Source organism: Oncorhynchus kisutch, linkage group LG16, assembly GCF_002021735.2.
Source record: "Oncorhynchus kisutch isolate 150728-3 linkage group LG16, Okis_V2, whole genome shotgun sequence".
Lineage (NCBI taxonomy): Eukaryota > Metazoa > Chordata > Actinopteri > Salmoniformes > Salmonidae > Oncorhynchus > Oncorhynchus kisutch.
This window is the reverse complement of record NC_034189.2, coordinates 12,397,496-12,423,189: the sequence shown is the minus strand read 5'-3', so window position 1 is coordinate 12,423,189 and position 25,694 is coordinate 12,397,496. Positions and strand designations below refer to the sequence as shown.

Genomic DNA, 25,694 nt, shown 5'->3' with positions numbered 1-25,694 from the left:
GAAGGCCAAATAGATCATCAAGGACATCAACCACCCGAGCCAAGGCCTGTTCACCCCGCTATCATCCAGAAGGCAAGGTCAGTACAGGTGCATCAAAGCTGGGACCGAGAGACTGAAAAACAGCTTCTATCTTAAGGCCATCAGACTGTTAAATAGCCATACTGTATTTTACTGTATTCTAATCAATGCCACTCTGACATTGCTCGTCCTAATATTTATATATTTCTTAATTCCATTCTTTTACTTTTAGATGTGTGTATTGTTGTGATTTGTTAAGATACTACTGCATTGTTGGAGCTACAGTAGATACACAAGCATTTCGCTACACCCACAATAACATCTGCTAAATATGTGACCAATAAAATTGTATTTTATTTGTATTGGTGGTCTATAATTTAGTTACATTGTTCTCACATAATCTTAATCATTCTTTTTTAATCTGATTAAATTGTAATACTTTATTTCAGTGTGAACACAAGAATACACATTTCAGACTCATTCAATTCTGTTGTTTATCCTCTTTGAGGAAAATGTAGCACAACTGCATAATCATTGTAGGCTGTTTCTGTTATACATGTCAAATGTGGATTTGTATGAAGAAAAATAAATATTCCGGTTTTCTCAAAATTCCTTTTAAAGATGGTGGAATTTATTTACCATCAGAGGACTGTGTCAAAAGAGCGACAATAAAAATGTGTTTTATCCTTTTGGGTCATTCAAATATAATCATAGTACTGTATGTATTTCCATATAAAAACATATATCCGTTCCTACCGTCGAATGTACAGACTGTTTTGATTGTACTGGCCCCATCTTTAAATGTTAGTTTAATTTCCTGCAATTCTACACATTTTTGCCATGGGTTGTAGAGGAATGTTTTAGTTTTTTGTATTTTGTCAAATGTATTTGTAAATAACTTTTGATACAGGGGATACATACTGTGAAGTAAAAATAATTATAATCTAGATTACAGACAAAACAATGACACATGAGGACAAATAATGTACTCAGGGCTACCAACGAGAGATGGGCCTATGTGATAGACATAGTGGTCATAGTGGTTACAATTTATTAAGTCACCCAGTACCTTTAACATAAATTCAGCGACAATGGCCACGTTCCAGGCCTCCTACATTCCAGGTGTTGCTTTGCATCAACCACCAACCAATGGTTGTGAGCCAACTCATCGACTACGCAGTTAGGCATCAATCAGATTGCTAGATCATAGAATGTGAACAGCTGATATGTTAATCACCTATTCAGGTGTTGTGAGATCTGGTAGGCGTCTGTAATGTAGTCAGCTCTGGAACCTAATGTAGTCGGCTCTGGAACCTAATGTAGTCGGCTCTGGAACCTAATGTAGTCAGCTCTGGAACCTAATGTAGTCACCTCTGGAACCTAATGTAGTCAGCTCTGGAACCTAATGTAGTTGGCTCTGGAACCTAATGTAGTCAGCTCTGGAACCTAATGTACTCGGCTCTGGAACCTAATGTAGTCGGCTCTGGAACCTAATGTAGTAGGTTCTGGAACCTAATGTAGTCAGCTCTGGAACCTAATGTAGTTGGCTCTGGAACCTAATGTAGTCGGCTCTGGAACCTAATGTAGTAGGTTCTGGAACCTAATGTAGTCAGCTCTGGAACCTAATGTAGTCGGCTCTGGAACCTAATGTAGTCGGCTCTGGAACCTAATGTAGTAGGTTCTGGAACTTAATGTAGTCAGCTCTGGAACCTAATGTAGTCGGCTCTGGAACCTAATGTAGTCGGCTCTGGAACCTAATGTAGTAGGTTCTTGAACCTAATGTAGTCAGCTCTGGAACCTAAATGTAGTCAGCTCTGGAACCTAATGTAGTCGGCTCTGGAACCTAATGTAGTTGGCTCTGGAACCTAATGTAGTCGGCTCTTGAACCTAATGTAGTCAGCTCTGGAACCTAATGTAGTTGGCTCTGGAACCTAATGTAGTCAGCTCTAGAACCAAATGTAGTCGGCTCTGGAACCTAAATGTAGTCGGCTCTGGAACGTGGCCATTAACAAAACAGGCTAAGGACAGCAGATAGGGACTACCAGAACACAATAGGCCTTAACGTTGATAAAAATGTATAGTAAGCTTCTGTACAATAACAAACATTCTAACATGCTGACTACACCACTTGTGCCGTGTGTGCGAGCGTTGCAAAATAAATGTACACATACATGTTATTAAATTATTGCCTCTCCCATCTCCTTATTGGTTTATAGAAGCAGATACCCACGAGCCATCTCCTCATTTGTTATACCCACGTGGGTGATTGAAAGATTGACTTAGTTCGGTTGGTCGTCGTGGTATCACCAATCGCCATATAAAGTCCAAAGAAGAAAAAGCCTGGATTTAAACATTTAAAAAAATGGTATTTAACTAGGCAAGTCAGTTAAGACCAAATTCTTATTTACAATGACGGACTAGGAACAGTGGGTTAACTGCCTTGTTCAGGGGCAGAACGACAGATTTTATCTTGTCAGGTCGGGGATTTGATCTAGCAACCTTTTGGTTACTGGCACAATGCTCAACCACTAGGCTACCTGCCGCCCCTGGAAGGAGGAGAGATGACTAGAAACTATTTGGTTGACCGTTTTATGTGTGGATGAATTGGTGGAGTAGAGGACCTTGTGCATTTCAGGTAAAATAACAACTCAACGTTTATATCCCAGGACAAATTAGCTAGCAACTGCAAGCTAGCTAAATAGGACAAATTAGTTAGCAACTGCAAGCTAGCTAAATAGGACAAATTAGTTAGCAACTGCAAGCTAGCTAAATAGGACAAATTAGTTAGCAACTGCAAGCTAGCTAGCTAAATTGCCATAAATGTTTAGTGCTTTTTGACCTGTCCTCAAATTAACAAATAGTTCACAGTTTGTTTTGATATTTTAACCTGCGTGTCGTGATCTCGTTTGGTGTGGGGGGACAAAATCAATTTATTTGGGATGCCTTCCAAGCGGTTATTGCGTACTTGTATGTTTTGGCTTGAGCATGGTGGGTGGCGGGTTTTTATAAAAAAACTAAAAACATTTTGGTCACAAAACATGGAGAGTAGATAGGCTAGCGAGGTGAGCAGATAGGCTAGCGAGGTGAGCAGATAGGCTAGCGAGGTGAGCAGATATAGGCTAGCGAGGTGAGTAGAGTGAGTGAGTGAAACCCTGCAGAATATGACGGTTTTAAATAAGTATGATTTGGTGCATCGTACTATCAGCTTGGTCACCCATTCCAGAGTCAGCGAGAGAGTTGAAGTAAAGTAGCAGTGCTCTATATCTGTTTCCCCGAACATTTGTGTTTGTCTTGGGAAAATGTAATTGCCATTAAGCAACTTTAATTTGACATTTTACTAATTTAGCAGACACTCTCATCCAGAGTGACTTACAGGAGCAATTAAGGTTAAGTGCCTTGCTCAAGGGCACATCGGCAGATTTGTCACATAATTAGCTAGGGATTCGAACCGGCAACATTTCGGTTACTGGCCCAACGCTCTTGTAGTGTCCTGTCCGCTCTGTGGCAGTTATAGTACATTTGCATTACAAGTCCCACCCTTTTCCACAACTATCAGGATCTCACTGTGGGCGGAAACATACATTGTGGAGTGAGATGAAATAACCATAATAATCATGTGCGTTTGTTGTTGCTGATTGGTGTGCCAGCAGTGAATCGAGGAGCTGATAGGTTTGTTTCTGTGGTGGTGAACCTAAATCTTCACCGTCCGTCACTATAGCTAAACTGAAAAGGCACACGTTTGATTGACAAGTCAAACGTTGCGGACTGACTGTTACAGACGGACTGACATTTATATCTTACCCATTATTGCAATTCACATCAGTGCAATACATTCACATACATGGTCTCTTAGGACCAATTGTTTTTGTTCTAATACTGTGATTCGTCATTGGACGATGTTGTCTCACTATCTATGCCAATCATTCTAGTATTTTAAAAGGGCCTTTTTCCAAACTGTTGTCAAGTTGAGTCCCGGAGTCGGGTAACATAAAAATAAGACATATTGGTAATAGAGTCTTACTGTATCTCAGATATCAAAGATATCATTGGTGTGTGTGTGTTAAAGTGGTTGGCTAGCAGTAAATAGGTATGTACAGTATAGCAGGTCTCTCAGGTTGATGACTGTAGTTGTTATGGTAGAGATCTGTCCCAATGGAACCCTGTATTGTTCACTACTTGTGACCAGAGGCCTATGGAGCCCAAGCCATAAGTAGTGTACTATATAGGGAATAGGGGGGCATTTGGGACGTAGCCAGGAAGGGGAAACGGTTCAGTGTGGTCCGAAGGGTTGGTTTGCAGTTGCACTAGGTAGCCGTGAATGTTTTCAGACCACGTAGCCATAGTAACGATAAAACACCCACATAAAGACACATATTAGCAACACTGTCAGTGATATCCTAGTGCAGAGCAATCAAAACCCAGACCCCACATCTCTCCATCCCTCCCTCTCTCTCTCTCGTTCTATATCCATCCCCCTCTCTCTAACATCGATATTCACGCATCATAAACCCACAGAAGTGCCCTCGTCAGCTCTTCAGGACACCTTTACACCCCAAGTGAGATCCTGGGATGAAGCAGGGGACGGTGCTTAAATTTAGTCAGTCATCTGGTCAATCATTTTTTTTAAGGGGGAATGTTTTTTAATTTTTTACCTCCTCTCTCTTTTTCTTTCTGAGAAGTAATCATCACCCTCTCTTTTGTTGTTTCAGTCTCTGTGTTTTCCATTTCTTCTCTCTATCTCTCTATCTTCGACTCTTCTCCCGGCTACAAGATCTTACTGCAGACCTGACAGCGACTGACTCTGCTAAGTTGGTTGCCTCCCTTCAGCGTGTCCATCGGAGGGGGGTTGAACTCGCGGTTAGGCTCCACCGTGGTCAGCCAGAAGCTGTACTTGTTGGCAAAGAAGTGGCAGGTGCCCTTAGCCCCGTTACACTCGATGAAGGGAGTTGCGCGGAAGTCTTCCAGACAGGAGCCGGGTGAAACAAGGGACTGGCCTCCGCCCTCTGCCCCGGCAGCTGTGTGCTGTATGGGGGGGGAAGGAGAGAGGGAGAGACCCAGACAAGTCCTGGGTGTTAGTTTCACAATGGTGGTTTAGACTGGGGTTATTGTGTAGTGAAATAACTTTACATTTTAGTTACAAATATTGTCTGGGATTCAATCCGAGGCACACTGTACCGTGCTTGATATTTAAAGGTCATTTACGATTGAGCTGAGATCTGCAGCGTTTACCATGAATGTGATCTCTGAGAATGTGGGAATATTGCCTTTGAAAGGTGCACTGTCAAAAGTGCTCTACAACACACCGGGGATTGAATCTGGCTTTAATCCCACATCACTCACCATGAGGAAGGAGTACCCGATCCAGAGGGACCTCCAGCCAGCAGGGCAGGTGGGGATGGTGAGGTCCTGGGAGTGGACGGCCACAGCCTGGGACATGGCCTCGCACACGGAGCACCTGCTGATGTACTGGCTGATGGCCTCCTCTCCCACCGGCATCATGGGGATGGGCGCAGTGGTGGACAGCCAATAGGACTTGTCGTTGCGGCTGGCGTAGTAACAGATCTCGTTGGGCGTGCAGTAGAGGAAGGGGACAGTGCTGAAACGGGGGAGGCAGGAGCCCGCCATACCTGGGGGAGAGGAGAGAGGAGAGAGGAGAGAGGAGAGAGGAGAGAGGAGAGAGGAGAGAGAGAGAGGAGAAAGAGAGAGGAGAGAGGAGAGGGGGGGAGGAGAGAGGAGAGAGGAGAGAGAGGAGAGAGGAGAGAGATTGAGAGGGAGGGATATAAAGATTATCTCTCTGCAAGATTTGTAGGTCTCTCTGTGTGTGTGTGTGTGTGTGTATGTGTGTGTGTGTATGTGTATGTGTATGTGTATGTGTATGTGTATGTGTATGTGTGTGTGTGTGTGTGTGTGTGTGTGTGTGTGTGTGTGTGACTGACCGAGGTCCTGGTTGTGTGCCTTCTCCTGCCCCTCTACGTACAGCAGACTGTATCCCTCCCAGAGCCGGGACATGCCCTGGGGACACATGGGTACCTGGTTGTTCTGACTGTGTTTCACCAGGGTGAAACCAACACTCCTGCTGCGGGCCACACTGCCAGAGGGACCCTGCAGACCAGGCTTACCAGGCAGACCTGAGGGAGAGAGGAGAAGAAGGAGAGGAGGGGAGAAGAAGGGGGGGAGGGGGAAGAGGAAAGGAGAGAGGGGGGTAGGGGAGAAGAGGAGTTACAAAAGGAGAGGTGGAAGAGGAGAGAGGGGGAAGAGAGGAGAGGGGGGAAAGGTGTGTAGAGGAGAGTGGAAAAGGAGAGGAGGAGAGGAGAAGAGAGAGGAGAAGGAGGGGGAAGAAGAGGGGTAACAGGAAAGGAGAGAGGAGGGGGAAGAAGAGGGGTAACAGGAGAGGAGAAGGAGGGGGAAGAAGAGGGGTAACAGGAGAGGAGAAGGAGGGGGAAGAAGAGAGGGGTAACAGGAGAGGAGAGAGGAGGGGGAAGAAGAGGGGTAACAGGAGAGGAGAAGGAGGGGGAAGAGGGGTAACAGGAGAGGAGAAGGTGGGGGAAGAAGAGAGGGGTAACAGGAGAGTAGAAGGAGGGGGAAGAAGAGGGGTAACAGGAGAGGAGAGAGGAGGGGGAAGAAGAGGGGTAACAGGAGAGGAGAGAGGAGGGGGAAGAAGAGGGGTAACAGGAGAGGAGAAGAGGAGGGGGAAGAAGAGAGGGAAGAGGAGAGGAGAGGAGTGCTACATGTTTAAATGTTGGGTAACTCTTAAGTACCTTGAGCTATAATGCATTATGATGCGGTTATAGAGCATTGTAAGACTTTACATGTATCGGCATCTCTTTCTCTCACGCGTGCTTATAACTTTGTTTTCAGTGTATTAAACCAAGCATGTATAGCCTTGTTGATTTGATGATGTTTACATGTCTCAGTGTAAATGGTGCTGGAATAGCAGAGGCAGTGCTCCTGTTGTCTTTGTGCTGACTTGCAGTAACTCCCTGTGGTTCTCAATCAGTTCTCAACAGTAGTCAACTGTTGATAACATTCACTTGTTTGACTGTGTTGCAGGTCATACAGCTGTTTGTTACATGCAATATTGGCTTTGTGGACTTCACTGGACAGATGTTGCTCTCCGGTTTTGTGAAGAAACAAACGTACGTGTAGTTGAATTTATTCCTCCACTGCGTGACTGTGGTCTTTTTGTTGTCTCTGCCTTATTGTACATCACAGTGGAGTATCGGGTTATAGAGCAAACACCGCAATTATCACAACATAGGTTGTTATATGGATTATGTATTGGCTTGGCTTCCTCAGTGGTTTACCCACACAGCTCTACTGACTGCTGGTCCCCACAAGTATAGATAAACACGTACACACACACACACACACACACACACACACACACACACACACACACACACACACACACACACACACACACACACACACACACACACACACACACACACCTTGTGATCCGGAAGGTCCAGGGAAACCAGGAGAACCAGGGTCTCCCAGAGGTCCATCCAGACCTGACCCTCCGTTCCTCCCCAGCTTCCCCACCGCCCCGGGCCTGCCTTTAGGACCTGGAACAAAGGTGGAAGATACAGAACACTGATCCAAGGACAGTATTAGGTTTAACTACCTACCTGGTTGAGGTTAAGATTGGATGACGGTTTAACTGAACCTAGATCAGGGGTAACTATGGGTAACTTTGGTTAACCTAGACTCCACACTGACTGAATCCATCGCAACTGTTTTGAAGCAAGTAAAACGAGTGTAAATTCAGTGTGGATTCCAATCTAAACTTTGGTGGGTACGTTTTCTTCCATCCAGTCCAGTAGGTTACTCTACTCACGACCTCTGCCTAGTCGGCCAGGCTGTTCCTAGTAGGTTACTCTACTCACGACCTCTGCCTAGTCGGCCAGGCTGTTCCTAGTAGGTTACTCTACTCACGACCTCTGCCTAGTCGGCCAGGCTGTTCCTAGTAGGTTACTCTACTCACGACCTCTGCCTAGTCGGCCAGGCTGTTCCTAGTAGGTTACTCTACTCACGACCTCTGCCTAGTCGGCCAGGCTGTTCCTAGTAGGTTACTCTACTCACGACCTCTGCCTAGTCGGCCAGGCTGTTCCTAGTAGGTTACTCTACTCATGACCTCTGCCTAGTCGGCCAGGCTGTTCCTAGTAGGTTACTCACCCCCTCTGCCTGGAATGCCGGGATTGCCTGGTTCTCCCATGGCCCCTGGAGCTCCGTTGAGCCCAGGGCCTCCCAAGTCTCCATAGGGAGTCTCGAAGATCGAGGGCGGTAAAGTTATACCTGGGGGCCCCTTACGACCAGAAGGACCTAGAGGGAGAGAGGATGAGGAAGGATGGGAGACAAACGTGTGGGGGGAGGGGCGGGGGGGAGCGATAGAGATGTGTGTGGAGGAAGCAAACGCACACATGATCAGAAAGATGGAGATGGAGGGATGAAGAGAGTGAGAGATAGGAGGAGGTGGAAGAGAGAGAGATGAGAGAGAGACAGATGAGAGGTGAGAGCGATAGAGAAAGAGGGAGAAAGATGAGAGAGAGATGAGACTCAAGATAAATCTTCTATAACATAATTTATCAAATTGACAAAGACCGGTGTTATGTGTTCAGGTCAATGGTAAAAGGAGACGTCTCTCACCTTTCCTTCCTTTGGGTCCTTTCCCTCCGTAATATCCTGGATCTCCAGGGTAGCCTTTGGTTCCTGACACTCCACTGTACCCAGAGTCGCCTCTCTCTCCTAGGCAACACAACAACAACATCAGACATGGTTTGCTACACCAACCCCTGGGCAAAGACCTCAGATCAACATCTGATTCTGGTTGATAATTGATTGAGTGGTCGACCGACGTGTCCCTCCAATAAACTGTACATGTTTCAGATCAACATAATCATCTCTGTACCTTTGAATCCAGACGTCAAATCAACGTCACATTCTGGTTGATATTACATTGAGTGGTCAACAAACAAGAGTCCTCCCCGTACCATTGAACCCAGGGCTGCCTTCCCTTCCTGAGCCACCGGGACCTCCAGGGTCTCCACGTCTCCCAGGGGTGCCGGGGAAGCCAGGTAGCCCAGCGTCACCCCTGTCTCCCTGGGCCGTACTGGGCCCCGGTGGGCCTGGGGGGCCTGGAGGACCCCCGTAACCTAGAGGAACCCACCATAAACAGTTAACACAAGAGTAAACTAGCTACAGTATAAAGGTCGACAGAGTTTGGGATTTAGATGGAGGGAAGAGAAGGATAGATTACTTACTTAGCCCATCTGTAAATAGCCCAGACAACTACTACCTCATCCCCCATACTGTTATTTTTTTGCTCCTTTGCACCCCAGCATCTCTACTTCCACATTCATCTCCTGCACATCTATCACTCCAGTGTTTAATTGCTAAATTGTAATTATTTCGCCACCATGGCCTATTTATTGCCTTGCCTCCCTTATCTCACCTCATTTGCTCACAATGTATATAGACTTTTTCTATTGTATTATTGACCGTAAGTTTGTTTATTCCATGTGTAACTCTGTGTTGTTGTTTGTGTCGCACTGCTTTGCTTTATCTTGGCCAGGTCGCAGATGTAAATGAGAACTTGTTCTCAACTGGCCTACCTGGTTAAATACAAAATAAAAAGAGGAGAATAGAGAGGAGGGGGGAGGAGAAGAGGAAACCCAGGAGGAACAGACAGGAGGGGAGAGGAGATGTTAACCATTTAACACGCAGTAAACTAGCTACAGAGATAGAGTGGTTAGAGCTGGATTTAGATGGAGGGAAGACAATGAGATGAGAGGGAGAAGTAGAAAGGAGAAGAAGAAGATGAGAGGGAGAAGTAGAAAGGAGGTGAAGAAAATGAGAGGGAGAAGTAGAAAGGAGGAGAAGAAGATGAGAGGGAGAAGTAGAAAGGAGGAGAAGAAAATGAGAGGGAGAAGTAGAAAGGAGGAGAAGAAGATGAGAGGGAGAAGTAGAAAGGAGAAGAAGAAGATGAGAGGGAGAAGTAGAAAGGAGAAGAAGAAGATGAGAGGGAGAAGTAGAAAGGAGGAGAAGAAGATGAGAGGGAGAAGTAGAAAGGAGGAGAAGAAAATGAGAGGGAGAAGTAGAAAGGAGGAGAAGAAAATGAGAGGGAGAAGTAGAAAGGAGAAGAAGAAGATGAGAGGGAGAAGTAGAAAGGAGGAGAAGAAGTAGAAAGGAGGAGAAGAAAATGAGAGGGAGAAGTAGAAAGGAGAAAAAGAAGATGAGAGGGAGAAGTAGAAAGGAGGAGAAGAAAATGAGAGGGAGAAGTAGAAAGGAGGAGAAGAAGTAGAAAGGAGGAGAAGAAAATGAGAGGGAGAAGTAGAAAGGAGAAGAAGAAGATGAGAGGGAGAAGTAGAAAGGAGGAGAAGAAGATGAGAGGGAGAAGTAGAAAGGAGGAGAAGAAGTAGAAAGGAGAAGAAGAAGGGAGGAGTAGAAAGGAATAGAAGGAGATGGAAGAAGGAGCAGGAAAGTGAGAGAGAGGAATATAATCTATTGTTTTATAAAAGGCTAAATAAAGGGTTAAACTACCTTCTCCTCCATCGAGTCCGGGCAGGCCTGGGTCTCCCAGAGGTCCAGGGATATTGGAGCCGATTGTCTCCCCACGACGACCAGGCAGACCTGGGAAGCCCGTCATACCAGGACCCCCTGACAACCAAACAAGAGTTAAGGTCATCCACACACACACACAAACACACACACACACACACACACACACACGGAATGAGTCAGATGAGGCCGAAAATCGTAACTCACATATAATCATACATAATGCATTTAAAAAATACTACACTCACTACATTTGACACACACACAACTTTATACAGACAAGGAGCCTTATCCATCGTCAGTTCAACTTTATACAGACAAGGAGACTTATCCATCCTCAGTTCAACTTTATACCGACAAGGAGCCTTATCCATCGTCAGTTCAACTTTATACGGACAAGGAGACTTATCCATCGTCAGTTCAACTTTATATGGACAAAGAGACTTATCCATCCTCAGTTCAACTTTATACCGACAAGGAGGCTTATCCATCGTCAGGTCAACTTTATACAGGCAAGGAGGCTAATCCATCACCAGTTCAACTTTATACAGGCTTATCCATCATCAGTTCAACTTTATACAGGCTTATCCATCGTCAGTTCAACTTTATACAGGCTTAACCATCGTCAGTTCAACTTTATACAGGCTTAACCATCGTCAGTTCAACTTTATACAGGCTTAACCATCGTCAGTTCAACTGTATACAGGCAAGGAGGCTTATCCATCGTCAGGTCAACTTTATACAGGCTTATCCATCGTCAGTTCAACTTTATACAGGCAAGGAGGTTTATCCATCGTCAGGTCAACTTTATACAGGCAAGGAGGCTTATCCATCGTCAGGTCAACTTTATACAGGCAAGGAGGCTTATCCATCGTCAGTTCAACTTTATACAGGCAAGGAAGCTTATCCATCGTCAGGTCAACTTTATACAGGCAAGGAGGCTTATCCATCGTCAGGTCAACTTTATACAGGCAAGGAGGCTTATCCATCGTCAGGTCAACTTTATACAGGCAAGGAAGCTTATCCATCGTCAGGTCAACTTTATACAGGCAAGGAGGCTTATCCATCGTCAGGTCAACTTTATACAGGCAAGGAGGCTTATCCATCGTCAGGTCAACTTTATACAGGCAAGGAAGCTTATCCATCGTCAGGTCAACTTTATACAGACAAGGAGGCTTATTCATCGTCAGTTCAACTTTATACGGACAAGGAGACTTATCCATCGTCAGTTCAACTTTATACAGACAAGGCGCCTTATCCATCGTCAGTTCAACTTTATACAGACAAGGAGGCTTATCCATCGTCAGTTCAACTTTATACAGACAAGGAGACTTATCCATCGTCAGGTCAACTTTATACAGACATTGAGTCTTCACCATCGTCAGTTCAACTTTACAGTGCCTTGCGAATGTATTCGGCCCCCTTGAACTTTGCGACCTTTTGACACATTTCAGGCTTCAAACATAAAGATATAAAACTGTATTTTTTTGTGAAGAATCAACAACTAGTGGGACACAATCATGACGTGGAACGACATTTATTGGATATTTCAAACCTTTTTAACAAATCAAAAACTGAAAAATTGGGCGTGCAAAATTATTCAGCCCCTTTACTTTCAGTGCAGCAAACTCTCTCCAGAAGTTCAGTGAGGATCTCTGAATGATCCAATGTTGACCTAAATGACTAATGATGATAAATACAGTCCACCTGTGTGTAATCAAGTCTCCGTATAAATGCACCTGCACTGTGATAGTCTCAGAGGTCCGTTAAAAGCGCAGAGAGCATCATGAAGAACAAGGAACACACCAGGCAGGTCCGAGATACTGTTGTGAAGAAGTTTAAAGCCTTATCCATCGTCAGTTCAACTTTATACAGACAAGGAGACTTATCCATCCTCAGTTCAACTTTATACCGACAAGGAGCCTTATCCATCGTCAGTTCAACTTTATACGGACAAGGAGACTTATCCATCGTCAGTTCAACTTTATATGGACAAAGAGACTTATCCATCCTCAGTTCAACTTTATACCGACAAGGAGGCTTATCCATCGTCAGGTCAACTTTATACAGGCAAGGAGGCTAATCCATCACCAGTTCAACTTTATACAGGCTTATCCATCATCAGTTCAACTTTATACAGGCTTATCCATCGTCAGTTCAACTTTATACAGGCTTAACCATCGTCAGTTCAACTTTATACAGGCTTAACCATCGTCAGTTCAACTTTATACAGGCTTAACCATCGTCAGTTCAACTGTATACAGGCAAGGAGGCTTATCCATCGTCAGGTCAACTTTATACAGGCTTATCCATCGTCAGTTCAACTTTATACAGGCAAGGAGGTTTATCCATCGTCAGGTCAACTTTATACAGGCAAGGAGGCTTATCCATCGTCAGGTCAACTTTATACAGGCAAGGAGGCTTATCCATCGTCAGTTCAACTTTATACAGGCAAGGAAGCTTATCCATCGTCAGGTCAACTTTATACAGGCAAGGAGGCTTATCCATCGTCAGGTCAACTTTATACAGGCAAGGAGGCTTATCCATCGTCAGGTCAACTTTATACAGGCAAGGAAGCTTATCCATCGTCAGGTCAACTTTATACAGGCAAGGAGGCTTATCCATCGTCAGGTCAACTTTATACAGGCAAGGAGGCTTATCCATCGTCAGTGAAGAATCAACAACTAGTGGGACACAATCATGACGTGGAACGACATTTATTGGATATTTCAAACCTTTTTAACAAATCAAAAACTGAAAAATTGGGCGTGCAAAATTATTCAGCCCCTTTACTTTCAGTGCAGCAAACTCTCTCCAGAAGTTCAGTGAGGATCTCTGAATGATCCAATGTTGACCTAAATGACTAATGATGATAAATACAGTCCACCTGTGTGTAATCAAGTCTCCGTATAAATGCACCTGCACTGTGATAGTCTCAGAGGTCCGTTAAAAGCGCAGAGAGCATCATGAAGAACAAGGAACACACCAGGCAGGTCCGAGATACTGTTGTGAAGAAGTTTAAAGCCGGATTTGGATACAAAAATATTTCCCAAGCTTTAAACATCCCAAGGAGCACTATGCAAGCGATATTATTGAAATGGAAGGAGTATCAGACCACTGCAAATCTACCAAGACCTGGCCGTCCCTCTAAACTTTCAGCTCATACAAGGAGAAGACTGATCAGAGATGCAGCCAAGAGGCCCATGATCACTCTGGATGAACTGCAGAGATCTACAGCTGAGGTGGGAGACTCTGTCCATAGGACAACAATCAACAAATCTGGCCTTTATGGAAGAGTGGCAAGAAGAAAGCCATTTCTTAAAGATATCCATAAAAAGTGTCGTTTAAAGTTTGCCACAAGCCACCTGGGAGACACACCAAACATGTGGAAGAAGGTGCTCTGGTCAGATGAAACCAAAATTGAACTTTTTGGCAACAATGCAAAACGTTATGTTTGGCGTAAAAGCAACACAGCTCATCACCCTGAACACACCATCCCCACTGTCAAACATGGTGGTGGCAGCATCATGGTTTGGGCCTGCTTTTCTTCAGCAGGGACAGGGAAGATGGTTAAAATTGATGGGAAGATGGATGGAGCCAAACACAGGACCATTCTGGAAGAAAACCTGATGGAGTCTGCAAAAGACCTGAGACTGGGACGGAGATTTGTCTTCCAACAAGACAATGATCCAAAACATAAAGCAAAGTCTACAATGGAATGGTTCAAAAATAAACATATCCAGGTGTTAGAATGGCCAAGTCAAAGTCCAGACCTGAATCCAATCGAGACTCTGTGGAAAGAACTGAAAACTGCTGTTCACAAATGCTTTCCATCCAACCTCACTGAGCTCGAGCTGTTTTGCAAGGAGGAATCTGAAAAAATTTCAGTCTCTCGATGTGCAAAACTGATAGAGACATTCCCCAAGCGACTTACAGCTGTAATCGCAGTAAAAGGTGGCGCTACAAAGTATTAACTTAAGGGGGCTGAATAATTTTGCGCGCCCAATTTTTCAGTTTTTGATTTGTTAAAAAAGTTTGAAATATCCAATAAATGTCGTTCCACTTCATGATTGTGTCCCACTTGTTGTTGATTCTTCAAAAAAATGTTTTGTTTGAAGCCTGAAATGTGGCAAAAGGTCGCAAAGTTCAAGGGGGCCGAATACTTTCGCAAGGCACTGTATACAGGCTTATCCATCGTCAGGTCAACTTTATACAGACAATGAGTCTTCACCATCGTCAGTTCATTTAGCTGCTCAATGACACAGAGGCAGAGCACCAGGACTTGTTGTCCCATTCAAATGTGCGCCGACTAAGCCTGGGAAAACATTTAGCCGTGTGGGAACTGAGAGGGGAGATGGGTATGTTCCTTGATACGGTTGGTAAAGCTGACGACTTCTCTGAGTTGAAAGACACAGACCGGCTGGGCAACTTTGCTTTCGGTGTGCACATATCGGGGCATCTGAAACATCTGAACGTGAAACTGCAGGGAAGTGGTGTTTTTGGGCTTCGACTGTATTCCCACGTGAAAGTCTTCAAGACTAAACTTATGTTGCTCTCCAGACAAATGAGCAGCCGCTCTCTCACTCATGTTCCCGACACTGGCCACACTGAAAACGGCCACATCGCAGTGCCACACTGAAAACGGCCACATCGCAGTGGCACACTGAAAACGGCCACATCGCAGTGCCACACTGAAAACGGCCACATCGCAGTGCCACACTGAAAACGGCCACATCGCAGTGCCACACTGAAAACGCCCACATCGCAGTGCCACACTGAAAACGCCCACATCGCAGTGCCACACTGAAAACGCCCCCATCGCAGTGCCACACTGAAAACGCCCACATCGCAGTGCCACACTGAAAACGCCCCCATCGCAGTGCCACACTGAAAACGGCCACATCGCAGTGCCACACTGAAAACGCCCACATCGCAGTGCCACACTGAAAACGCCCACATCGCAGTGCCACACTGAAAACGCCCCCATCGCAGTGCCACACTGAAAACGCCCACATCGCAGTGCCACACTGAAAACGCCCCCATCGCAGTGCCACACTGAAAACGGCCCCATCGCAGTGCCTCACTGAAAACGGCCCCATCGCAGTGCCGCACTGAGACAGACAGTAGCACTTTGATCGACCTGCATGCTGAGTTTTCCCGCAGCTCCTCAGGCTTCACCATGATGGAGATTGTTTCATGCCCCTTGTCTTTCAACAGTGAGAAAACACCACCAGACACACAATTGTAGCTCATCGACATTCAATGTGACAGATCTTTGAAAGAGAAGTACAAAACAGCAACAATAGACTAGTTCTATGGCTCCCAGAATGAAACGAAGTTTCCAAACATAAAAAAAAACAAAGAATGATTGTTTTATTCGGGTCCACATTCACAGTCATGAATTTACCACAAATCCCGTCAGAGGTCAAATTTAGCAAGTGACCACTTGTCAGGTGTTCTGAGAATCTCTACATCCAAGATGACACCAGACTGATGCCCTTGCCAAGAGAGGTGACCATTAAGACTTGAATAACTGTGACCGGGGTAGGCAAGGATTATGCTTTTTCATGTTGATGGTTATGCAGAGAGAATTACCCAGCAATGCACTTGGATACAGGTCACGTGTCCCCACACATCTGACAACGAACACTTATTCAGTCAGATTTGGGCTGAGGTGATTGGATAACTGTAAATATGGCTCACAATGGAGATGAGAATTGTTCCTTAATATGCTTCAAAAACAGACCATTCCAGATGAACCAGATGCTCGTATTATATGTTTCCCTCAAATTTTAGAATCGTTTTTTTTTACACATCTGCTGTTACATTTTGCATGTCTCCAGTCATATAATATATCTATTTTTATGTTTGCATATTGTGACTGTAAGTTTGATTGGTCGAGATACAGGATCTGTATGTGTGTTTGACTGTCTGTGATGTTATACATTTTTGGTGAAAAAAAAAGTTTAATAATTGTGAACAATTTGTTCACATAAAACAAGGGTAGAATTGTTCTGCAAGCGTATGTACATCTACAGTACACTAGTAATATGTACATCTACAGTACACTAGTAATATGTACATCTACAGTACACTAGTAATATGTACATCTACAGTACACTAGTAATATGTACATCTACAGTACACTAGTAATATGTACATCTACAGTACACTAGTAATATGTACATCTACAGTACACTAGTAATATGTACATCTACAGTACACTAGTAATATGTACATCTACAGCACACTAGTAATATGTACATCTACAGTACACTAGTAATATGTACATCTACAGCACACTAGTAATATGTACATCTACAGCACACTAGTAATTGCATGTCAATGTGAGAATGAATAAAGGCTTCACATGTTTTACCATGCATATAGCATATGGCCCTTCACTTGGTTTCATAAACTCAGTGTGGCCCTTGAGCCAAAAGGTTTGCCCACCCCTGGGCTAGGATCATCATGTGACTCTTCAAGGTTACTCAAGGTTACTCGAGGTTACTCATCTCTGCTCATCTGTGCTATTTACTCTGCGTTGCCTGCTCTTTGGGGTTTTAGGGGGGAGTATCTAGAAAGCACTTTGTGACAACTAATAATGTAAAAAGGGCTATACAATAAATTGTATTGATTGATTAATCTTTCTCTATAAAATACATTTTAAGAATTGATTGATCTTTCTCTATAAAATAAATTGTATTTATTGATCTTTCTCTATAAAATGTATTTGATTGATTGATCTTTCTCTATAAAATGAATTTGATTGATTGATGAATCTTTCTCACCTGACTCTCCTCTCGCTCCCTTCTCCGCGTTGTATCCCGGGGGTCCTGGGATGGAGGATCCCCTCTCTCCCTTCAAACCGGCCGCTCCAGGGGTGCCGGGGCGCCCCTCCTCACTATAACCCGGGGTTCCTGGTAGACCGTTCGGTCCAGCCAGTCCGTTGAGTCCATCAAGACCAGGAGATCCCGACAGACCTTGAGAAGGAACATGATTATTGCATCATGACATCGACACCAATAAGGGACATTGTACTGAAGTTATGACATTGTCAGAGGCCATTTCAGTTAAATAGGGGAAAGACAGATTTTCTCTCAGGCCAATGATGTTGTATTACAAACTGTAATGTGTGTGTGTTTGAGTGTGCGTGAGCGTATTTCTGTGTTTGTGTGTGTGTGTGTGTGTGTGTTTGTGTGTTTGTGTGTTTGTGTGTGTGGTGTGTGTGTGTGTGTCCGACAAACCTTTCTCTCCAGATGATCCAGGGGACCCGGGGCGGCCAGTCGTCCCGTCGAGACCTCTTCCTCCTGGGTATCCGTTCAGACCCTTAGCCCCAGTGAAACCAGGGGTACCTGAGAGGAGGGGGACCCCAAAAAACATAACCAGGAACATAGAAAATGATGAATGAGGATGAGGGGGTTAATATATACAGTATATATATATTTTGTTCTTTCTTATTCCACCTTTTCTAAATTGTTTAAATATCACTTCCCTGTGACATGATTAATCTGTGTGATATTTATGACATCACGTCCTGTGACATCATCATCACCACTACTCACCCAAGAGTCCGGGTCTTCCAGGAACTCCCGCTTCTCCCTTCTGTCCGCTGAACCCAGGGCCCCCTGGGAAACCGTTGTCGCCGGGGGCGCCATTAGCACCTTGGCCACCTGGGTAACCGGGGGTTCCGGACTCACCTTTAGCTCCGGGACTTCCGGGGTAGCCGGATGAGTCACCTCTCTCCCCTGAGGACCATACAGATACAAGTAAGAACTTAACCAATACAAAACCTTTACACTGACACGGTACAGGTAAACCAAGCCACAGAAAGTCGGTTGCAATTTCAATTTAATCCACCAGAGACCATCTCAAGGAAGAGACCACCACAGGGAAGAGACCACCACAAGGAAGAGACCATCACAGGGAAGAGACCACCACAAGGAAGAGACCACCACAAGGAAGAGACCACCACAGGGAAGAGACCACCACAAGGAAGAGACCATCACAGGGAAGAGACCACCACAGGGAAGAGACCACCACAGGGAAGAGACCACCACAAGGAAGAGACCATCACAGGGAAGAGACCACCACAGGGAAGAGACCATCACAGGGAAGAGACCATCACAGGGAAGAGAACACCACAGGGAAGAGACCACCACAGGGAAGAGACCACCACAAGGAAGAGACCACCACAGGGAAGAGAACACCACAGGGAAGAGACCATCACAGGGAAGAGACCACCACAGGGAAGAGACCACCACAGGGAAGAGACCATCACAGGGAAGAGACCATCACAGGGAAGAGACCACCACAGGGAAGAGACCACCACAGGGAAGAGACCACCACAAGGAAGAGACCACCACAGGGAAGAGAACACCACAGGGAAGAGACCATCACAGGGAAGAGACCATCACAGGGAAGAGAACACCACAGGGAAGAGACCACCACAGGGAAGAGACCACCACAGGGAAGAGACCACCACAAGGAAGAGACCACCACAGGGAAGAGAACACCACAGGGAAGAGACCATCACAGGGAAGAGACCATCACAGGGAAGAGACAACAGTTAAGAGAATCAGGCCTTTCTAATCGACCTGGCCCGGGTATCCTGGAAGGATAATGACCTCATTCCGTCAGTAGAGGATGCCTGGTTATTCATTAAAAGTGCCTTCCTCACCATCTTCAATAAGCATGCCCCATTCAAAACATTTAGAAGCAGGAACAGATATAGCCCTTTGGTTCTCTCCAGACCTGACTGCTCTTGACCAGCACAAAAACATCCTGTGGCGTTCTGCTTTAGCATCAAATAGCCCCCATGATATGCAACTTTTCAGGGAAGTTAGGAACCAATATACACAGGCAGTTAGAAAAGCTAAGGCAAGCTTTTCCAAGCAGAAATTTGCATCCTGTAGCACAAACTCAAAAAAGTACTGGAACACTGTAAAGTCCAGGGAGAATAAGAGCACCTCCTCCCAGCTGCCCACTGCACTGAGGCTAGGAAACTCTGTCACCACCGATAAATCAACTATAATTGAGAATTCCAGTAAGTATTTCTCTACGGCTGGCCATGCTTTCCACCTGGCTACCCCCACCCCGGTCAACAGCCCTGCACTCCCCACAGCAACTCGCCCAAACCTCCCCCACTTCTCCTTCACCCAAATCCAGATTTCTGATGTTCCGAAAGAGCTGCAAAATCTGGACCCCTACAAATCTGCCAGGCTAGACAATCTGGACCCTCTCTTTCTAAAATTATCTGCAGAAGTTGTTGCAACCCTTAGTACTAGCCTGTTCAACCTCTCTTTCGTATCATCTGAGATTCCCAAAGATTGGAAAGCAGCCACGGTCATCCCCCTCTTCAAAGGGGGAGACACTCTAGACCCAAACTGCTACAGACCTATATCTATCCTATCCTGCCTTTCTAAGGTCTTTGAAAGCAAAGTAAACAAACAGATTACCGACCATTTTGAATCCCCCCGTACCTTCTCCACTATGCAATCTGGTTTCAGAGCTGGTCATAGGTGCACCTCAGCCACGCTCAAGGTCCTAAACGATATCATAACCGCCATCGATAAGAGACAATACTGTGCAGCCGTATTCATCGACCTGGCCAACGCTTTCGACTCTGTCAATCACCACATTCTTATCGGCAGACTCAACAGCCCTGGTTTCTCAAATGATTGCCTCGCCTGGTTCACCAACTACTTCTCTGATAGAGTTCAGTGTGTCAAATCGGAGGGCCTGTTGTCTGGACCTCTGGCAGTCTCTCAGACACATATCTCCCTCACTAGCTTTAAGCACCAGCTGCCAGAGCAGCTCACAGATCACTGCACCTGTACATAGCCCATCTGTAAATAGCCCATCCAACTACCTCATCCCCATACTGTATTTACAGTGCCTTGCGAAAGTATTCGGCCCCCTTGAACTTTGCGACCTTTTGCCACATTTCAGGCTTCAAACATAAAGATATAAAACTGTATTTTTTTGTGAAGAATCAACAACAAGTGGGACACAATCATGAAGTGGAACAACATTTATTGGATATTTCAAACTTTTTTAACAAATCAAAAACTGAAAAATTGGGCGTGCAAAATTATTCAGCCCCTTTACTTTCAGTGCAGCAAACTCTCTCCAGAAGTTCAGTGAGGATCTCTGAATGATCCAATGTTGACCTAAATGACTAATGATGATACATACAATCCACCTGTGTGTAATCAAGTCTCTGTATAAATGCACCTGCACTGTGATAGTGTCAGAGGTCCGTTCACACTGCACAACCCCCTAACCCATCTGGACAAGAGGAATACCTATGTAAGAATGCTGTTCATCGACTACATCTCAGCATTTAACACCATAGTACCCTCCAAACTCGTCATTAAGCTCGAGACCCTGGGTCTTGACCCCGCCCTGTGCAACTGGGTCCTGGACTTCTTGACGGGCCGCCCCCAGGTGGTGAGGGTAGGTAACGACATCTCCACCCCGCTGATCCTCAACACTGGGGCCCCACAAGGGTGCATTCTCAGCCCTCTCCTGTACTTCCTGTTCACTCATGACTGCGTGGCCATGCACACCTCCAACTCAATCATGAAATTTGCAGACGACACTGCAGTGGTAGGCTTGATTACCAACAGCGACGAGACGGCCTACAGGGAGGAGGTGAGGGCCCTTGGAGTGTGGTGTCAGGAAAATAACCTCACACTCAATGTCAACAAAACAAAGGAGATGATCATGGACTTCAGGAAACAGCAGAGGGAGCAGCCCCCTATCCACATCGACGGGACAGTAGTGGAGAAGGTGAAAAGTTTTAAGTTCCTCGGCGTACACATCACGGACAAACTGAAATGGTCCACCCACACAGACAGCGTGGTGAAGAAGGCTGGAGGCTGAAGAAATTTGGCTTGTCACTAAAAACACTCAAACTTTTACAGATGCACAATCGAGAGCATCCTGTCGGGCTGTATCACCGCCTGGTACGGCAACTGCTCCGCCCAGAACCGGAAGGCTCTCCAGAGGGTAGTGAGGTCTGCACAACGCATCACCGGGGGCAAACTACCGGCCCTCCAGGACACCTACACCCCCCAATGTCACAGGAAGGCCATAAAGATCATCAAGGACAACAACCACCCGAGCCACGGCCTGTTCACCCCGTTAACATCCAGAAGGCGAGGTCAGTACAGGTGCATCAATGTGGGGACCGAGAGAATGAAAAACAGCTTCTATCTCAAGGCCATCAGACTGTTAAACAGCCATCACTAACATGGAGTGGCTGCTGCCAACATACTGACTCATCTCTAGCAACTTTAATAATGAAAAAATGTATGTAAGAAATGTATCACTAGTCACTTTAAACAATGCCACTTTATATAATGTTTACATACCCTACATTACTCTCATATGTATATATTGTACTCCATACCATCTACTGCATCTTGCCTATGCCGTTCAGCCATCGCTCATTCATATATTTATATGTACATATTCTTATTCATTCCTTTACACTTGTGTGTATAAGGTAGTTGTTGTGAAATTGTTAGGTTAGATTACTTGTTAGATATTACTGCATGGTCGGAACTAGAAGCACAAGCATTTCGCTACACTCGCATTAACATCTGCTAACCATGTGTATGTGACAAATAACATTTGATTTGATTTATGTGTTGAACTGCTTTGCTTTATCTTGGCCAGGTCGCAGTTGTAAATGAGAACTTGTTCTAAACTGGCCTACCTGGTTAAATAAAGGTCAAATAAAATGTACATTAAAAAATGGCACAGAGAAGAGACCATGAAATAAAATAAAATTGTATTTATCACATGGGGCCGAAAACAGCTGCTGTAGACTGTACAGGGAAATGCTTTCTTACGAACCTTTTCCAACCCTTCAGAGTTTAAGAGAATGGTACAGAGAAGAGAGCATCGCAGGTAGGTATACGACAGACAGGTGACAGCCACTCACCTTTAGCACCTGGCTGACCAGGGACTCCAGGGTTACCAGGGAAACCAGGCCTGCCATCGTCACCCTACGGAAAAAAACAGCAACATCAACTGGCACTTCTAAATATGTTACCGTTTCAGGAAGCTAGGCGTATGTCACAAGTCACTACTTCACAAGAGACATTTTGATTTGTATTCAAATGCATTTTTAAGCAGAAATGGCACAGAGTCTTCGAAAGATATAACGTTAGCCGTTGAGAACTACAAACATTTTTCTACTTTTCTCAAGAACATTGATGCCCTGAATTTAGCAGGCGCTTTCAACAGATCAGTTGGAAAAAGTTGTGATGGGATACTTTCTGCACACGCCACGGTCAGTGTGAACCGGAGTGACTTGACACAACGCTGGCCAAACAAGATGTAGCTACAAAGATGTAGCAAAGATGTAGCTGCAAAACAATTTGCTTCACGGAAGACCGAAAGCATTTAACATGCATCCATGTATACGGGTAAGAGTCTCGCTACATTTTCAGATATTATACGTTTCTAATCTTGTCAGAAATGGTTTTGATTGCAAGTTAAAGCATACTGTTAGCTAGCTAGCAAACATTAGCTTGCTGGTTCGCTAGCTAACGTTAAGTGTATGATCTGTGTAGTAATATTATTAAAATCAGAAAACATTTGCATTGCTAGTTATAGCACATTGTTAGCTAGCTAACATTGAACCTAGTTGGTTAGATTTAGCTACCTGCAGATTCATACTACAGCTATGACAACGTTTGTATTTGTAGTAGTATGAATTGGGATTATGCCGGTTCATTGTTTAGCTAGCTAGCTACATGTCTAAACAAAAGATTCCACCACAAATAGAACAATGAGACAGATATTTCACTGGATGTATAAATGTGAAGCATCTGCTTGGCGTTTAAGGTCACTACCAAATATGGTAGTGAGAGGAAGCCCAGTGGCTGGCAGTGGGTGAAGATAGAACGTGATGGATTTTGGCCGATATTCTGCTAATTTTCTCATTGATGAAACCTTTGATCTCAATACAGTTTTCTGTTCCCAAAACTATAATCTGTTACGTACAGAGTAGACACATTTTTCTAGACGTTACCCTTTACCAAAGTTTTAAAAATGTGCTTGGTTTAGAAGGAGTGCAAAGGTGAATTGAGTTATTGCACATGTTCACTTCATAGAGTAGGCGTTCCCTAATGGAAATATTCAAATGTTTGCTAGAACGCGCCAATAGGATCTCGCTAGCTCATGCTTGGCTCTGCCCACCGCCTTACTTGTTCTGCCCACTATGACTAATTTGTTCCAATTTGAAACAACAGTCTGTGTGGTCTATCTTGGTTTAGTTATAACAAATCTTTGACTCAACTTCACCAGATGATTACATGACCCCTCAAGTTAGACAGCTGTGTCTGGGGAAAATTACGGCGATCTATTGTATTTCATGAACATGTTTACATGTCTAGAAAATAGTGACCCGTCCACTTAGCTAGATGTGGCTGGGGGGTGGTTATAGCATTTCATTCACATGACACATCAATTTAGACAAGTCTGTCTGGGTAAGCGTCATCAAATAATTATAAAATATAAATGAAAAACATTTCTGGACACTTTCGGTTTATGATATTGCAAGTAACCATTTCGCAGTACCGTTTACACCTGTATCCTGTGCGTGTGACAAAAAATAAAAACATTTGAGTCAATATAGTGTGTGTTTACCAGAGACAATAATGTGAAGATCAACATGACCTGCACTAAACTCAGATTAGGATACTCACTCTGTTTAGCACATGGCCTCTCTTAAAGAGATGGATGGAGATAAGGCTTAAGAGGGTGTGAACGATGATGAATGGGTGTAGACAAAGAAGAGCACTACAGTAGGTGTAGCAAAACATTCAAGGGCCATTTTCTCAAAAGTGGGATTACGAGTTTATTAACTTACATTTAACATTGTTCCTCAACTGCAGTCTCTACTTTTATCCAATGTAAAAAAAACACCATTAAAATGTTTGCTACATAGGATCGAATCCACGTGGAGGGTCACATATTTCAAACTCAGTTTAACATCAACTGCCACTTCTAAATAAATCAAATTCAGTGTCATGACGTTGCCCTGTTGGGTGAGGTTTATGACCCCCCCATAAATACCCTTTCCCATTTTTTCTCCACTCTACAGAATAGACTATTGGAAAGCCCTTTGTCTACATAGAAAGAGTATGGTAACATCAAAAGGTTGGGAAATGGAACAATATTTCCTTTCTTAACCAGTTGAAAGTGTCCGTTGGTACTTAAAGAATATGATGGTTTCTGGGACATTATATCTGATGATAGGGTGACATAAATTGTATCTTGGAAAGTCTCCACATTCTAGATATCAGATTCACATGGAATTGTTGTGCAATTTAAATGTTTAAATATGACATTTGTGCAAAGATGAAAAGTAATTTTATCTTCTAAATGAGAGAATTGTTTTCATAAGTAAACTATGCTCACTCAATGGCCCCGCCCAAGTGAACAGACATTGGTTGAGAACTATGAAACACGCCCTTCTCTCCAACAGTATAAAAGCCTGTTAACGGAAGTCAAATTCAGTTCCTAGTGACGTGAAGGACTGTTGTCCATACATTTAAAAGGGAGAATTTCAACGTGGAGGTGACGATCACCATGCTGGGATTGCAATGTCCGTACTGAGAGACACCTAAGACAGCGCTACAGGGAGACAGAACGGACAGCTGATCGTCCTCGCAGTGGCAGACCACGTGTAACAACACCTGCACAGGATTGGTACATTCGAACATCACACAAGCGGGACAGGTACAGGATGGCAACAAAATAAACACAGTCGACAGTGAGAGGACGTTTCTTTTTTGCTGAGTTTATCTTGCATTTTCCTTTCCAAATGGGCGGTTATTAGAATGCATACGATTGTGTATTTACAGTAGCATAGCTTCTCAAGGTCCAATCCATTTGTCCCTCAGTCTTCCCGCTCTTTCATTCAAACCCCAACCCCTTCCTTTGTGTAACCAGCCTTCATATCGGGTTAGCCCGATAGGGGCTTTTCATGTGATGATTAGTGATCGATGTGTGATTATTTAAGTATTTAGTAAATCACTAATTAAGCCAATTTGTGTATTGCTGACTCAACTTATTAGCTAGGGTTCATGCAGATA

At 44.5% G+C, this 25,694-nt stretch overlaps 1 protein-coding gene across 1 annotated transcript in view; it reads right to left on the bottom strand.

The window, feature by feature from the left end:
- Positions 1–339: 339 nt before the first annotated feature.
- LOC109880159 (collagen alpha-6(IV) chain) overlaps positions 340–25,694 on the bottom strand; it is a 238,446-nt gene continuing 213,091 nt past the window's right edge. The window contains 12 exon segments of the mRNA XM_031791790.1: positions 340–5,040; positions 5,359–5,645; positions 5,955–6,146; positions 7,470–7,586; positions 8,197–8,343; positions 8,668–8,766; positions 9,012–9,173; positions 10,561–10,677; positions 17,370–17,561; positions 17,826–17,933; positions 18,144–18,326; positions 22,532–22,595. Of these exon segments, the coding sequence (XP_031647650.1) occupies positions 4,783–5,040; positions 5,359–5,645; positions 5,955–6,146; positions 7,470–7,586; positions 8,197–8,343; positions 8,668–8,766; positions 9,012–9,173; positions 10,561–10,677; positions 17,370–17,561; positions 17,826–17,933; positions 18,144–18,326; positions 22,532–22,595 (1,926 nt within the window). The 3' untranslated portion in view covers positions 340–4,782.